Consider the following 17,367-nt stretch of genomic DNA (forward strand, 5'->3'; position numbering starts at 1 on the left):
TAGGTAATTTATTTAATTAGTTAAATTAACATGAACTACTATATATGAAATATTAAATATGATCAATTTTTTTATATTATCGCGATTTATTTTCATATTCAATTATGATTAATTTCAATATTTAGTAAATTTGTCATAAAATTACATTTAGATTTTAAAAATTAACTTAGGTAATTTATTTAATTAGTTAAATTAACATGAACTACTATATATGGAATATTAAATATGATCAATTTTTTTATATTATCGCGATTTATTTTCAATTATGATTAATTTCAATATTTAGTAAATTTGTCATAAAATTACATTTAGATTTTAAAAATTAACTTAGGTAATTTATTTAATTAGTTAAATTAACATGAACTACTATATATGGAATATTAAATATGATCAATTTTTTTATATTATCGCGATTTATTTTCATATTCAATTATGATTAATTTCAATATTTAGTAAATTTGTCATAAAATTACATTTAGATTTTGAAAATTAACTTAGGTAATTTATTTAATTAGTTAAATTAACATAGATTTAAATTTAAGTGTATTTTTCTTGCAATAGATTTAGCATGGCTAGTGAAGGTGGTTCTGCCGTGCCAGGGCGAGATCCGGCTTGGAAGTATTGTTCACCAATTGAGGGTAATCGAAATGCAACAATTTGTAATTTTTGTGGGTTGGTAATGAAAAGTGGAGGCATCACACGATTCAAGTCTCATTTAATGCATAAGGACCCGCATAACAACACCAAAAAGTGTCCAAGAGTGCCGCCCGAAGTGAAAGAAGAGATACGATTGTTGGTGCATGACAAACAAAAAGCAAAAGCAAAAAAAAATGCTGATATTGAAGAAATTCGTAGTCAATTACGTGGCACAATGGGGACGCATCATACACATTTGGTAAACGAAGATGATGATGATGAAGATGCTGAGGAAGAAGATGTGTATATGTATCCGACAGATATGCACCCAGATGAGCGAGATGCATATCGATCTGCAGTTCGTGCCTCGAAAGCATCTAATTGGGAACGTGAACAACATGAGAATATTGTAGGAAGCAAACGCAAATCGGGAGAGTCTTCTACTGGTATACCGTTGACGATGCGAAAATCACAGAGTATGCGATATTCGCATCATTCACCCCCTATTGCCCCTTCGCTTTACAAGTCTTCTACAGCAAAACAAAAAAATATCAAAGATATATTCAAGGGTGGTGCAATTAAAGAAACGATGGGACGCTTAATCAGCAAATTCTTCATTTATGAGAGCGTCGCACCCGCAAAAGCAAAGTCTCATCACTTCAAGAATATGATTATTGGTGCACAACAAGCAGGTAATTACTAATTTATCAAATGTTATATTGTGTTATACTTTTAGTAAGTATAGTATTTTGTGACATGTTTTACATATGAAGTGCAGGAATGGGAATCGAACCTCCATCTCCATATGAAATAAAGAACAAATACTTGGAAATGGAGTACAAAGAAATGGAAGCTTATGTGAACCAACAACGGGAAAAATGGAAGACATATGGGTGCACAATAATGTCAGATGGATGGACAGGGCCCACGAAATTAAGTATTATTAATTTCATGGTTTATTCTAAAGGGACCACGGTGTTCCTTAAGTCAGTCGATGCATCGAACTATATCAAAGACCACAAGTATATATATGAGCTTTTGAAGACTATTATCAAAGAAGTCGGTAAGGAAAATGTGGTCCAAATTGTCACAGATAATGGGTCGGCATTCATGAAAGCAGGGAAACAATTGATGAAGAAGTATAACTTATATTGGACTCCGTGTGCGGCACACTGCATCGACTTAATCTTTGAAGACATCGGTAAAAGACCCAATGTTATCGAGGTGATAAACAATGCTCGCAAGATAACTAACTTCATTTACAATCATGGTTGGTTACTAGCACAAATGAGAAAGTATTGTGGTGGAGACATTGTTCGACCAGGAGCTACAAGGTTTGCTACCAATTATATTGCTCTTGACAGTCTTCTAAAAAAAAGGGCTGATTTGAAAAAATTGTTTATGAGTGATGAATGGGCACAACACAAACTCAGTCGAACAAAACTTGGACGAGAATTGGAGCAATTATTGTTTGACCATACGTATTGGGACAGATTGACAAATATAGTTTCATTATATGAGCCATTATACGTGGTGCTTCGACTTGTGGATTCTGAAGTTGTTCCCACAATGCCATTTGTGTACGAGCTTATGCACGTGATGAAAGAGAACCTTATTCGTCAAGGAGCTGGAGATTGGATGTTCAAAATAATACAAGATCGTTGGCAGAAAACACTAAAACATCCACTTCATGCAGCAGGTACTTAAATACTATATATCTTTATAAGTTTTACTTTGTATTTAAGTTTATTTAAAAAAAAAATACTAACTCTACTAAATTTTATTGTAGCATACTTCTTGAATCCAAGATTTCAATATAGGCGTGGAGTTGGTAGTGATCCGGAACTACTTCAAGCTGTCCATGATGTTTTTGCAAAATTAGATCCAACTACTGAATCGCTTGGTCAATTTGGAAATGAGGTGAATAAAAAATTGTTATTTTTGTCAATAAAACAATAATTTCATTCATCAATTTATTTGAACGTTTACTAACAAATTAAATGTTGAATACATAGCTTGTACTTTTTCGAGATGCAAAAAGAGGATTCGGTGATCGAGCGGCAATTGCATCAAGGTCAACCATGGTGCTTGGTGAGTCTTTATAGGAAAAAATTGATTATTATTATTGTAAGTTCACCACATAAGTATTTATATGATTATCAAATTCGTTGCAGCTGAATGGTGGTTTATGTATGGGAATCAAACACCTACATTGAGAAAGTTAGCCATCAAAGTTCTCTCACAAACTGCGTCATCTTCTGCATGTGAGAGAAATTGGAGCACGTTTGCTCTCATCCACACAAAGCAACGAAATCTTTTGGCTTACTCTCGATTGGAGCAATTAGTGTTTTGTTACTATAATATGAGGCTAAAGTTACGCGATATGGAGACAGAAAATGATCGAGTTGCTGAAAAAGATTACCTTGATCTCCTTGACATTTCAGCCGAGGTGGGTGAAGAAGAAGATAATCAGTTGTTCCAGTGGGTTAGGCCTATACACTTGGATGACGAAGTTGGAAATCCTGATCCACGAATTGCCGCTCATGCTCGAGAATTTGGAGTTAATGTTGAACGTGTGTTGTCCGAAGAAGTTCACTCTGAAAGTTTTAGCAAAGATACTGATGATTCTCTTCATGCAACATATTCCCAGCAAGAGATTGACTCCACAAGTGCTGGCCATAGTAGTAGACCTAGTGCTGCAGGTACTTCTGCTTCTGGTTACGATGGTTCAAGAGGTGGAACTGATGATGGAGGTGATAATGGGGGAGGAGATATTGATGAACATCGACATAGTCAATATCCAATCAACCAATTTACTTGTGAAAATGATTTCACACACTGCACACAGGATGAAGACCATGGCTCTAGAAGAGCTGGTCCAGGCATAAGAGCTATTGGGAGGCCTTATAGAGGAAGAGAACGAATGATGGAACCATATAACAAGGAGTTACTTTCAGGGAGTTTTGAATCTATGAGTATAGGGACTCAATTTAGTGACTCCTCGAATGAGGCTAACGTCTACCCTCCTCATGTGATGAGTTATGGTCAACCTTCAAGTTCAATAGATGAAGAGTATGGTATGTCACATTATTCCCCTTCCAGACAAATGCCATACCAAATTCCATATCAGATGGAAGAAGGATTTGGCGTTAACACATGGGTGAACTTTGAGTATCCTATCCATGTAGAAGCAGTAGGCAGGACTCAAGAGATATATGCATGGCATGTTAGAATTTATAACCAATATTATCGAGACTCATTGACTTGGTACCAATATTGTCTCCAACAGCAAGCCGGGGTTCCTTCATCTATCAATCCCATTGAACCACATCGAAACTCATTTTGGTACTAAAGGGACATTGCAATGTAATGTGTACAAATTATTGTTATTTAATGAAATGAAGTATTTGATGTGACTTTATAATGAGATCAATTACGAAATTAACATTTCTTATAGATCGACATGATATAATTACATCTAATATCGCAAATTATATCATATATATATCAAATTTTTCAATAAAACAATTTTAAAATGTCTATTATACTTCTAATTATATTATTATGAGGTTTTTCTTACATTTCCATGAGTTTTTAACAATTTTAAGCCTACCAATAATATCCACCGATATATCTCCGATATATCCGATATATCCGTAAAATCGAATTACCGATATATCCGTGATTACTGATATTTTCATCCTTGCTCAAGACCAACTTGTTGACGCTCTCACCAAATCATTATTCCATCAATGACTTCTTTTATTCCTTTCCAAGATGGGTGTTTCCAATGGAATCATTATCTTGAGGTGAAATATTGGGAACGAATCAACAACTTCTCCCAACCTCGTGGATTCCAGCTCATGATCCACTCATTCACATGAAATGAAGTCTCTTAATTTCAACTGCTCCCAATTATTCGCAATTAAGCATATTGTAATATTCTCATTTGTAACAATTCCTTTCATTTGAATTCTGATTCTTTGTGTATATATATTATTGTAAAAGATACAACAATTTATTCAATTCATTCCTTTTTCTGCAAACTTGCTTGACCCTATTAATGCCATCTTACATCCACTGTCATTCCATTCATGAAAGCAGACCATAAAAAACACTCGCTCATAAAACATCACTCCAAAAAAAAAAAGAAGGAAAAATCAGTTTTTTTGCCAAATTTACAACAAGAATATTTGTTTATTTGGCAAGCAGAGGGACTGGAGAGCAAAATCAGCCTGAAGTCACGGGTCATGAAATAGGATGCCTGGCCTGAAAAAGGCATGTGAAGCCAGTCCAAATTCCGAGTAGAAAAAAGGTCTCCAGTGAGGGTGGGGACATGGAGGCTGGAAATTGTAATAATCCCAAGAGTATGTTGGAATTTTTATGTGTGGACTTACATAATTAATTTGATAATGTCATAAATCAGTGTTATTTATTTTTGCATTGTGGTCCATAATGGGACTGGACACATATTGTTGCTTAATTTTTATGGGCTCACCCTAATTCACTTGATTAGCCCATTAAGTCAAGTGGTGGTCCAAATAATGTGTGTGATATATATATATATATATAAAAGAAAAGGATGGGCTCACTGTGTGGCTGGCTCCCTACTCTTCCTCCTTTGGCTGAAAGAGAGCACGCACTCTCGTCATGGACTGAATCTGGGTGTAGAAGGGAAGAACTCATTAACCCGTAATTCTCGCACTATCAAGCACTGGAGGAGCTTCCTGAATACTAGAAAAGAGCAAGAAATGGCCTTTCACGGAATTAACCAAGGTGAACGTTTCCGTTTTTGCCGTTCAATGCATGCTTAAATGTCAACATGTGATCCTATATTGTTTAAATTTTCTTCAATTGGTATCAGAGCAAGCATGATTGACATTTGAGCTGCAATTTTGGGTTAATTTTTGGGTTTCCCGTTTCCTGTGGTGGAAGCCATTTTTTTGGATTTTTATTTCTCGTTTGATGTTGATTCTCTGTTTTCAAGCCCGATTGTTGTTGGAAACTTGTAGAGAATATTGTTTGGAGCAAAACCCATCATTTTATTTGATTTTTGGAGCTTGTTTGGTGGGATTTCGAAAATTAAGGCTTGTTTGGTTCTTGCTATTATGCGTTTTTTTGTGCAATTTTTGGGTTTGGATTGAAGAATTGATGTTTGAGGATGGAAATCTATGTATTTTTGACGAAAAATGCATGAAATTTTGGGCGGAAAATTTTTTTTTTCTTCTCCAGAACCAGGCCGTGCTCAGCTAGAGGAGAAGATGAATAGTGATGTGATGAATCATGACGTCATAAAAAAAAAAAAAAAAAAACCAATTTTTTTTTTTTTTGTTGCCTTGGTATTCTTGGATTGATTGTGCATATGCTAGAATTATTATGCATTTGTTAAATTTGACTTTATTGGGACAATTATTATTATTATTGTTCTTTATGGTATAATTTTTCCTTATATTAATAATGTTGTCCTATGTCAATTTTGTTAAATATTTCAATTTATTGAGGCAATGAAGCACACTTGTGTGATTGCCTATTGCAATTCCAAGTGTGTGATTGATTGTGCATATGCTAGAATTATTATGCATTTGTTAAATTTGGCTTTATTGGGACAATTATTATTATTATTGTTCTTTATGGTATAATTTTTCCTTATATCAATAATGTTGTCCTATGTCAATTTTGTTAAATATTTCAATTTATTGAGGCAATGAAGCACACTTGTGTGATTGCCTATCGCAATTCCAAGTGTGTCAAATTGTGAAAATTAAGATATTTTGAATTTTATTCATGACAATAGTGAACATATGTGTGGTTGCCTATCGTGATCCTATATGTGTCAAATTGTCTTTGTTGAGATATTTTATCTCCCTTTTTTTATTGTTTTATTATTGTGATAACTAAGGTCCATACGGGTATTGTGATTGTCCTATCGATGATTATAATATTTGGTAGGATATTTGGATTGGTGAAGGAAATTAATTTTATATTATGACTCATACTAATTTTCTTTGCCCTTTCGGTAATAAAATTAGTGCATCTTAGTTGTGATATTTAATTGATTGTCCTTATTAATTGCATAGAATCACATGTTGACAAATTAAGCATGCATTTAACAGCAAAATTCAATCCGTTACCTTGGTTCGTGCTTTGGGAAACCATTTCTTCTCTCCTTTGATATCCAATAATCTGCTTTCCGGGTGCGTGATGGTCCGAGAATGAGCGATCATATTTGGTAGGATGCTTGGATTGGTGAAGGAAATTAATTTTATATTATGACTCGTACTAATTTTCTTTGCCCTTTCGGTAATAAAATTAGTGCATCTTAGTTGTGATATTTAATTGATTGTCCTTACCGCCGTGGAATTTTCAAAATTCCAAGCTGTTGCTAAATTGAGAAATTCTGGAAACTAGCAAATGCATGATTTTGTAGTAACATGCATATTGCTTAATTTTGCTATTTTCCAACTACTAGCAATCCTGGTATTACTCTGCAATTGTTTGCCATCAAACCCTCTTACTGGAATAATTTTGAGGAATGTTTTGAGTCTTTCAATGTGCATATGACTATGCACATTTTGGACTGGGCTTTGAGAGTTGATAAGCCAAGTAAATTTGAGTTCTTCCATATTGTAGCACAAACGCCTAGGTCATATTTCTAGGCAAAGATTAGAGAGATTGGTTAGAGATGGTGAGTATTATGGGAGATGTGATGAGACTGGACGGAATTCTGGACCATTCACTAAGTTTCTATTGGAATGCGGCATTGATGCTAGATATACAATGTCAGGCACTCCTCAACAGAATGGGGTTGCAGAAAGGAGGAATCGCACATTGTTGGATATGGTGAGGTGCATGTTGTCTAATTCCTCCTTACCAGAATTTCTATGGGGTGAAGCCTTAAGGAATGCGGCATATATTTTGAATCAAGTGCCCAGTAAGTCTGTGCTTAAGACACCTTATGAGCTATGCGCAGCGGAAGCGTGGTTAGGCCCTATAATCCATAGTTAAAGAAACTTGATCCTAAAACCATTATTGGTTTCTTTGTTGGCTATTGCATTGGATCAAGGGGTTCCAGATTTTATTGTCCATCTCATACCACCAGGATCATTGAGTTAGACAGGGTTGTATATTTTGAAGATGTGAGCTCTGTTGATGAAAGATCTAGTGGTATCTGAAGTTTGATAGTATTATCACCCAAAATGACTTTAAAGAAAATACAGTTGACAGATGCATATATTTGAGGGTTAGTGGGAGTAGTTACATATTTCTTGTTTTATATGTTGATGATATACTACTCGCATCAAATGATCCTGACTTGTTGATTGAGACAAAGCACATGTTGTCAACCCATTTTGACATGAAGGATCTTGGTGAGGCTTCTTATGTCTTGGGCATAAAGATTCTTCGTGATAGGACTAATGGAGTGCTTAAATTGTCTCAAAGAGCCTATATTGAAAAGATATGAAGAGGTTCAATATGCACAACTGTAGTTTGATATTGCTTTTGTTGTGGGCATGTTGGGAAGGTACTTGAGCAATCCTGGGAGTCAACATTGGAATGCAGCTAAGAAGGTCCTTAGGTATTTGCAAGGAACTAAGGACTTAATGTTGACATATCAGCGCACCAGCTTACTTGATGTAGTTGGGTTTTGTGATGTTGATTTTGCTGGTTGCATAGATGATAAGAAATCCACTACGGGCTATATTTTTATGATGGCAGGAGGAGCTGTATCTTGGAAAAGTGTCAAGCAGACACTTACAACATCCTCAACTATGGAGGCAGAGTATGTGGCATGTTATGAGGCTTGTTGTCATGCTATGTGGATGCAGAATTTTGTTTCAGCTTTAGGAGTTGTTGACTCCATTTCTAGACCGCTGAAATTATTTTGTGATAATTCCGCAGCTGTTGCTTTCTCCAGTGAACAATGAACAAATATAATTATGTGCATATCAAGGATCAGGGTAAATCAATCACATATAGCTAATGAATCAATCAATCAGTCAATCAATCATGAAGTCTCATATGTAGGGCCCCCACCAAAGCCCATTTATTTTTGCATGAATTAATTCCATAAATTCCATCATTTGGAATTACGGAATTTGATTTTTGCTTATTTCAAAACATTTTAAAAAATAGAGGTGTGAAAATTGCTTGCCAGAAAGAAAGATGGAAGCCAGATTTTATTAAAAATGGGAGGATTTTTGGGATCTAAACATTTTAAGGATGAAAAATGGGGAAGTTGGGATAGTTTGAGAATTTGGAATTTGGAAAAAACATTTGAAAATGGGGTTAGGAAATTATCTTTAAAATAGCAATAATAATAATAATAATAATAATAATAATAATAATAATAATAATAATAATAATGAAATGTAGAAAACCACATGGTCAAGGGTTGCATGCCAAAGGTGGCCATGCAAGTCATAGATAAGGGTGGGTCCAGGTTGCCATAGTTGGGTATTGGATATGGACTTCAGATCTTTCATCCTTGGGTTGACTTTTCTGACTCTTCATTCAAAACACCTGATGTGGCATCTCCTGCTTTGTTTCTATCAGCATCATCTCAAGATCGCAGGTGACTTTAGGATTAATCTCCTTCTCTAAAGGAAGCCTTTTATTCGATCTGCAATAGCCGCCGGAGATGGGAAGGCCTTTAGAGGATTCAAGATGACGCCATCTGTAAATCTGTACTCCTTGGCTTCTTTTGTGCTTATGAAGAAACCACGATCCGTGTTTTGGTTGATCTTCTCGAAGCTTTGACCGATGTGGTAGGAGAGATACCCAAAGGAGGATTTTGCTGCGTGTTCATCCATTGAACTAAGCTCAGGCCATGGACTGCCTAGGGATCTTTCATGCAGACATTTCCTTCTGATGATGTCATAGTGATGAGTTTGTCCACTGAGAAAACTTTTGGGAGGTCCATCTTCAAAGGTCTCCTGGGTGCAAGCAACCGTGGAGTCGTCTAAGAAACTGCACTCATCTGCGTTCAAGAAGCTCGACCTCTGAAGCCTCACTCTCCCTCACGGTGCTCGTCATCCTTTGCCTTGAGAGGCTTCATAACTTCCCATGTGAAGTCGGGTCATCTCTTTGAAAGTGCCCGTATGCAGCCGTCTTCAAGAACCTGCCATTGCCACCCCTCTTGAGATCCAGGCTAATGGCAATCATTCCAGGCCTGAAGTCAAAGCTCTCTTTCACAATCTTGAGAATCTCCTTGTCTGGCATCTTTCCAGTGGCATGCGTGTCAACAAATACGGATAAAGGCTCGGGCACACTAATAGCATATGAGACCTACACGGTGCACCTGCGGGCAAGCCCATTGTGGAGATCTTTCTGTCATCTGGACCTCTCTGTATGCATACAGAGATAAAGGAACAGAATTCTGCAGAAAATTGATCAACAGATGCCAGATGCATAAGGCGGTGGCTGCTCAACAATGACTTCCATAAGTTCATAAAAGCTGGTCCATACTTCCCCTTACTCTGGTAGAGTTTCTCCAACTTTAGAAGCTCTACGAACCCAAGTTACTGATTTCTTGCCATAAATCAACAAAAAGACGCTCCAAAAGCAGTGAACTAAGCCCAGAGCCAGTACCGCCACTAACAGCATTGAAAACAAGGAAACCTTGGAGATCAGTACAATTGTCAGCCAGTTTTCGGATCTGGTTCAAGCATAGCACAAGATCCAAAAACGAGAATGTAACCACAACAGAGAAGAAACCATGGAGGCATAGCATGAAAGAAAATAGGTAAAAGTATCTTCAAAAGGGGCTTCAATGGTTGCTTGGCGTTCCGGTGATGGCGGAGGCGCTTCGCCGCCGGCGGCAAGCCGCCGACGTCATTCAAGGACAGCTTTGCTTGCTCTTTCCATGAACCGGTTTCTGTGATTTTCAAGTATTGAAAGAATAATCCCTTGAGTGATGGTGGTGAGAACAATGTGGAAATCTAGAGAGAGAAATAGGTTTTGAAGCTGTAGTCCAATGAGTATATGCAGAGGAGATATGTGACGTGGGTATGGCAGATAATGGAGAGAAGGTGTTTTAGTGGTGTGGTCAGATGGGTATGAACAAACGAAGTGGTGATAGAATGAATAGGAAAGCATGCATGTGGTTAGTATGGGACATGGGTATGAAGGAGTGTGGGTATCTATGGATGATTGGGTAGAGTCTGTTAAAGGTGGGTCTGTGCATGGGATAAAAGAGAAAGGCGGGTCAGAACAGGGACTATATTTACAATGGTGGGTATGGTGTGGAATCGGAAGTTGGAAGTTAGTGGAATGAGTGGTATGAAATTCTAAAAGATGCTTGATGGGCATTTTCGGTATGATGATGAACCATTCTGCAGCCTGACTTGTTGCCGACGTGATTACTGCCAGTATCTTGCCTCAGTGCCTCTGGGATGCTAAAACTAGTGAAACCAGAATAAATACCCACAATGCCCGAGTCACCATTGAATAGGAAAGCTTCTTTCATAAAATATCCATTCATGCACATTATGTTTCCCTCATTGGACCTTCATTTCCACAACCAAAAACTCCAAAATTTCCGCTACCGAATCGCCAATAAAGAGAGCCACTTCAACAGTAAAATCATTAGATCTGAGATACCCCGTGTCAAATCCTGAAGTAATATCCTCACATCTCTTGGTTGAGTTTAGGTAGTTCTTCAAGCGGAGAACATATTGCTTACTCCCCTAGGCAGAGGTGAGAAAACTAACATGCCCCATGGTCGGAGTACCAGGAACAAAGGAAAACAAACAAACAAAGCACCAATAATAGGAGCAAAACAAACTCATACAAGTCTCATTTCATACAATAATCAATGAGCTCATATCAGGGTGGATGAAATCAAACGAGCATCAAATAAAAGATGGAACACGGTTACAGGAATGTTTCATGAAGAAATCAAAACAGGAGCAAACCAAACTACAGGAAAATCATTAGCAAAACATGAACATGCCCACCCCCAATCAATAAACATCATCCAAAATCAACAGAAACAGAACAGAAAAGTATACCAGTAGAAGCTAATAGGGAAACCACAATGACAGTACCTGAAAATGCTTCTCTTCAGCAACAAATCTCTAGAATCTCTGTCAAAACCATGCTCTCTCGTTCTTCTCCAGAAACTTCCTCTGTTTCTTTTGCTCCTTCTCTCTAAAGCTCTCTGCTCCAGCTTGCTCCTCCTCTCTCCCCCCAGAAAACTCCTCTGTTTTTCTCCTCTTCCTCAAAAGCACTCTGGAATCCTCTCTATCCCCCTCCACCAAGCAAAGGATCCTCCCAAAATATCTCCAGGCCGCTCCTAACGGCCTCACACAGCTGCCCTTCTCCCCTGCCGCTGCCAGACGACACCTCCCCATAACAGAAAACCTTTTTCCCTTCTAGAAGATTCTTTCCCTTTACAGGTGTCTTCCCTTGATTAGTCCATCAATTCCACTATAGTGATCCCATATTGACTAATCCGGGAGTGACATGTGGCCAGAATGAGCTGCATGAAATAGCACCCAAATAGGGGTCTATAGTAAGATTCTAACCCCTAGTTTAATATTTTAGATTCATTGATTAATTTCAAACACATTAGATATATTTTTTTTGGAAAACCCCAAATCTAGATTAGGGTTAGATTATTTTTTAATTCGTTTTAATATCAAATAGTGAAAATTTAATATTTTGATTTTAGCATTGGAATTTGGGAGATCTTAAGTTTTATTAGAAAAAAAAAAATTCTTGGAATATTTCGATTTTAGGTTAGGGTTAATTAAAAAAAAAAAAAAGAAAAAAAAAAACGCGTGTGCACAGCGCTGGAAGGAAGAAAAATAAAAATAAAAAATGGGGGGCGTACCGTGTACTGTGTTACTGGAAGCATGGAACCAAGAAAAAAGAAAAAAAAAAAAACAAAAAAAACAAAAGGTGCGTGTGCCAGCCTGCCAAGAAGCCCCTTATATATATATATATATATATATATATATAATGAATATGATGATGGCAATGGAAAAAAAAAAACTTGCTTTTTGGTTTGGTGGTTTGGTGTACCCGAGACAACTAGGTAATGGTTTAGTGGCTTTTGAATTGGTTAATTTAAAATAATAATATTTAGTTTTAGATTAATGAATAAGATAATAGTAATAATGGTTTTTTTTTTTTTAAATAGAATGAGAGATTTAGCAAAATATATATATATATATATATATAGAATTTTATAATGAAATAAAATTGTAATTTAATTAAATTAGTAATGTGTTATTAGAAACAAATTGGGAATTTATTAGTTTTATTTAAATAAGGAATGAATTAGTTAAATTATAAATAAATAGTAATAATTGTTTCTCTTATGTTATATTAGGTGAAGAGTAGATTATATTTTTTTCAGAATTATTCTTCTCCCAAGCTTTCAAGGACATCTTTTGAGGTAAGGGAAGTTAATGCAATATTTATAAAATTAAATTATTTCATATGTTATTTTGAATTGTGGAAAAGAAAATGATATTTTGTTACCATGCATGGATCAAATTGTTTTGCACTAAATGTTATGTTGGAATATTTTGTTTTATTTATGACACAAAATGTGGAGATATTATGTTGTGTAAATTTGAATACTCGAACAAAAACATTACTCTGGTTTATTTGGCCCTTGTCAACGGGATATAATAGTTGACTATTCGGCCCTGTCAACGGGATATAATAGTTGACCTTTACATTTCATGGTGGAAATGTAATTGATTTGGACCCCAACCTCTAGGGGTTTGGTTAGAGGTTACTAGTACTAGTAGTGTTTGGTTCCGTCCACCAGGAACAATTTGAGGCTAGCCACCCATTTGAAAAGTCCCACCTAATTGGGCATTTGATATTTGATAACCAGAGTAATGAAACTTGAATGAATTTGATATGAAATTGGTTGGTTGAATTTTGAATATATTGGTATTTTTGGAACTCTGATATTTGATGAGAGAAAAAAAAATTGATATCTCCTATTTGAAATGAAAATATTTGATCCATGAATTGCATTAATATTCCTTATTAGGCTGTGAGCTCATTCCCAATTGTTGAAAAGTTTTCAGGTACTCTTAGTTCGGGTGAGGAGTGATGGCTAGGCTGAGGAATGGTCATCATTAGGATTTGACTTAGGATTTTATGTTGGATTTTGTTTAACTATTAGTTATGTTTATTTGGATCTTTTGGTATTTGGAAGTTATTTGGAAATTGAATTTTGAGGATTTTAGATTTTGTTTCGCTACTCTGAACAGGTATTTGGTAATTGGTAACATCCAGTTACAATATGATTGTTTGGGTCAGATTATACTTTAAGCCTTCGGGTTTGAGGTGTGAAATGACCGTCACGCCCTTGGAGTGGGTCTTGGGGCGTGACAGTCAAAGTTGAATGAAAATTATTCCACATGATACAGAGCATAGCATAGACTTGGTCCCCCTGTCATCGTATCTCCATATCCAGGACAATTTGATTACTTATCCCGGAAGTATCATCCAGAAGACTCCAGGGTTTATCACCAATACATCACATGCACCCATAATTTTCTTCGGCGGACGTAGGCAGAACAGGTTTATCATCTCTGTATGCATGATTTTCTTCGACAACCGCGTAGTTGGAGGTCTTTTTTTAAGTCTTCTTTCACTTCTATATAAGAACAGAGCATCACATGGTTATCAAAACACCATTCTCTACCTCTCTCTCAGACCATGAAACTCCACTGCTCATGGATGGTGGTACTGGCCACACTATGTGTAGCTCCGCTGTGCTTCGCGATGGAGCCCGTCTCCGAGTCGGATAAACTCGGAAGCTTGCCTGGACAACCACATGTCAGCTTCCAACAGTTTGGTGGATACGTAACCATTGATGAAAAGCAAGGCAGAGCTCTTTTTTACTACTTTGTTGAAGCAGTAACTGATCCTACTGCCTCAAAGCCTCTTGTTCTCTGGTTAACTGGAGGTAATTAGTATCAAATTCTTCTTCTCTGGCATCTTATTAAGGTAAGTAGATAAAGTTAGAATCATTTCATTCTTGGTCTCTGAGTAGTGGAATTTATTTTGTAGGACCTGGTTGTTCGTCCCTAGGAGGGGGGGCTTTCATGGAACATGGCCCTTTTAGGCCCCGCGGGAACACTCTGTTCAGGAATAAGCATAGCTGGAACAGAGGTGTGTTGTAGATTTTGGACAAAGTTGTTTTCAATTTCAATCAAGTGTGATAGAATTTATTAGTATTTAGGGCACTTTGCTCAATTTTTCTCGACTATGATATTAATTAAATTACTAAAATGATGAAATTTACCTCTGAAATTCTTCTGTCACAGAGGCAAATATGTTGTATGTGGAGTCACCAGCTGGAGTTGGGTTTTCTTATTCTCGTAATAAGTCCTTCTATGATGATATAAATGATGAAGTCACAGGTTCATTTTTTATCCCCTTTTGTCAATGATTTCAACTAAAGTTGCTTAACATTTGTCTTCAAACGTACTGATATTTGGATGTTTTTCTTAAGCACGAGACAATCTCGCATTCTTGGAGGGCTGGTTCATGAAATTTCCGAAGTACAGGAACAGAGAATTATTCATTACAGGGGAGAGTTATGCAGGTAATTTTAGTGAAGACCTGTTATTCAGGTTAAGACAATCATTTGAATTCATGGTGGATTCATCAATTTTTATTTTCTCTTCCTATTTTAATTGAAGGTCTCCTTTTAATTTTATGTTAGGTCACTACGTTCCGCAACTTGCACAGCTCGTTATTAATTCCGGCAAGAATTTCAATTTGAAAGGAATCCTTGTGAGTAGAGGAAAAAGAAAATTTGCATTAAGTACACATTCTTAAAATAAATGGTTGGGCTAAAACTGATAATTGAGCTCGATTTGATGGCTGAATGCAGATTGGAAATCCTCTTCTAGAATTCGATACTGATATAAATGCCCAAGGAGACTTTTTCTGGTCCCATGGATTGATTTCAGATTCTACACATGCACTTCTCACGTCCACCTGCAACTATTCCCAAATTATGCGATGGGTTTATAATATCAGCGAGTCTCTGTCGCCCGAGTGTTACGAGGTATATAACAAATCTGCGGGAGAAATTGGTGGATCAGTTGACCCATTTGATGTTCTTGGGGACATATGTTTATCATCGGTAAGGTTTCATTTCTTCAATCCAGTTGGTGGGCAGAGGGAAGGAGAAAAAAAAAGACTTGTTTGTACTTGACTTTGATGGTAATATTTGGGTTTGACTCATGCAGGAAGAGGTCTGCCTAACAGATGAAGTGGACGTGTATCTAAACAGGAAAGATGTGCAGAAGTCTCTCCATGCCCAGCTTGTGGGCACGCCCAACTGGACTTTATGCTATCCGTAAGGATTCCACACATTTCCAATTTACTCTATGGACGGGTTTACTTTATTTAAGGGGAAAGGAAAGGAAGGGAATCATTCCATTTCCTCTCTCCTCATCCGTGGGAAATCGATTTCGATTCCGGATTTCTTGGATCTGTTGTTTTAACATTGTTCTGTATTGCAGGGATAGTGCCCACTTCTTGAGAGACGCTGTGATTCCATCTATTAATGTTGTGGAATGGCTTGTTTGGTCTGGGATCCGCGCCTCTGTTTACAGGTAGGTTCCATTCGTCTGATGATATGACATCTGGAAATGTTGGGTTTTTATTTACAATTACGAAAATAACAATTAAAATTGCAGCGGAGATCAAGATTCAAGGATCTCCCTAATTGGAACCAGGTCTTTACTGGAGGGATTGGCAAAGAAGCTGAAGCTGAAAACAACCGTGCCTTACAGAAATTGGTTCGAGAAGAAACAGGTTCACATATGATCATTCCACATACTAATTGAAATTGAAGGTGAGACAAATTAAAAATAAGTGACCGTAATGACCATGTTTTCCACTTTTCCTTTCTTCTTCAGGTGGGTGGGTGGACGCAAGTGTACGGTGATATCCTATCTTTTGCGACCATCAGAGGAGGTTCTCACACAGCACCCATATCACAACCGACGAGATCACTGGCGCTGTTTACGGCATTTCTAGAAGGAAAGCCCCTCCCAGATGCATGAAACTCATCAATTTCATGGTTGAATAAATAAGTTGGAGGGGAGGGTGTTTTATCTCGCCAGCAAATGTCACATCCTCTGTGTATGGATGTGTTCCATTTATATACATATAGTGGAAAAATAATTGTATCATGTAATTTGAATTTGGGTGTAAAAGTTTTAATAGTCTACACGAAGGTGCAAAAATTTGTGATTTAGTCATTTTTTAATAATAAAAGAAGTAATGATTTTTTTTTTTACTATGAAAATAATAAATTTAAATCATTGGTGGGATGCAAGTTAATTTAATTTTTCATTTATTTTTTACTTGCATGATTCACTTATTGAGGAGAATAAAAGGAAAAATTACTCAGTTATGCATGATTTTCGTATTTCATACCTTTGAAATATTACAATTTTTTATTTTTATTTTTTCTGATAACCAAAACCATAGACATAAAAAAAAATAAAACTAAAATTTTAATGTAATTTGACACTCAATATAATATCTACATCTATAAAGTGCATCAACACTTCAAAATTCACTAATCAAAAGAAAAGTTACAACTTAAAACAACATTTCAATTGCGGTTGCATTTACTAAAAAAACCCTAAAAATTGATACGATTTAGTCACTATCATTTTTTCAAGTAATAAAAATTATACGATATAATTATTCTTGTTTTGTATGTAGGAAAGAAAA

The 17,367-nt window shown here is 36.4% G+C and overlaps 2 protein-coding genes across 3 annotated transcripts; both read left to right on the plus strand.

The window, feature by feature from the left end:
• Positions 1-1,407: 1,407 nt before the first annotated feature.
• Positions 1,408-4,052, plus strand: LOC132254168 (uncharacterized). 2 transcript variants are annotated; one of them, XM_059739008.1, is made up of 3 exons: positions 1,408-2,335; positions 2,426-2,556; positions 2,652-4,052. In XM_059739008.1, the coding sequence occupies exon 3, from the start codon at positions 2,789-2,791 to the stop codon at positions 3,986-3,988; it is 1,200 nt and encodes a 399-aa protein (XP_059594991.1). In that variant the 5' UTR covers positions 1,408-2,335; positions 2,426-2,556; positions 2,652-2,788; the 3' UTR covers positions 3,989-4,052. Both variants share the same exon structure in this region, with proteins under 2 accessions (XP_059594991.1, XP_059594992.1).
• Positions 4,053-14,036: 9,984 nt separating this feature from the next.
• Positions 14,037-16,958, plus strand: LOC100241438 (serine carboxypeptidase-like 45). Its single transcript, XM_010655330.3, has 10 exons — positions 14,037-14,572; positions 14,677-14,778; positions 14,934-15,029; positions 15,122-15,214; positions 15,335-15,405; positions 15,506-15,760; positions 15,867-15,976; positions 16,143-16,235; positions 16,320-16,437; positions 16,542-16,958. Exons 1-10 carry the CDS (start codon positions 14,323-14,325, stop codon positions 16,686-16,688), a joined length of 1,335 nt encoding a protein of 444 aa, XP_010653632.1. The 5' UTR covers positions 14,037-14,322; the 3' UTR covers positions 16,689-16,958.
• Positions 16,959-17,367: the final 409 nt, after the last annotated feature.

This window comes from Vitis vinifera, chromosome 8, assembly GCF_030704535.1.
Source record: "Vitis vinifera cultivar Pinot Noir 40024 chromosome 8, ASM3070453v1".
Lineage (NCBI taxonomy): Eukaryota > Viridiplantae > Streptophyta > Magnoliopsida > Vitales > Vitaceae > Vitis > Vitis vinifera.

Bases quoted from the DNA above. Each gene is read 5' to 3' on its own strand.
- LOC100241438 (XM_010655330.3), top strand. From the start codon at position 14,323: ATGAAACTCCACTGCTCATGGATGGTGGTACTGGCCACACTATGTGTA. The intron at 15,977-16,142 runs GTAAGGATTCCA...TCTGTATTGCAG, and splicing joins AACTGGACTTTATGCTATCC to GGATAGTGCCCACTTCTTGA. The intron at 16,438-16,541 runs GTTCACATATGA...TTTCTTCTTCAG, and splicing joins ATTGGTTCGAGAAGAAACAG to GTGGGTGGGTGGACGCAAGT.
- LOC132254168 (XM_059739008.1), top strand. From the start codon at position 2,789: ATGATTATCAAATTCGTTGCAGCTGAATGGTGGTTTATGTATGGGAAT.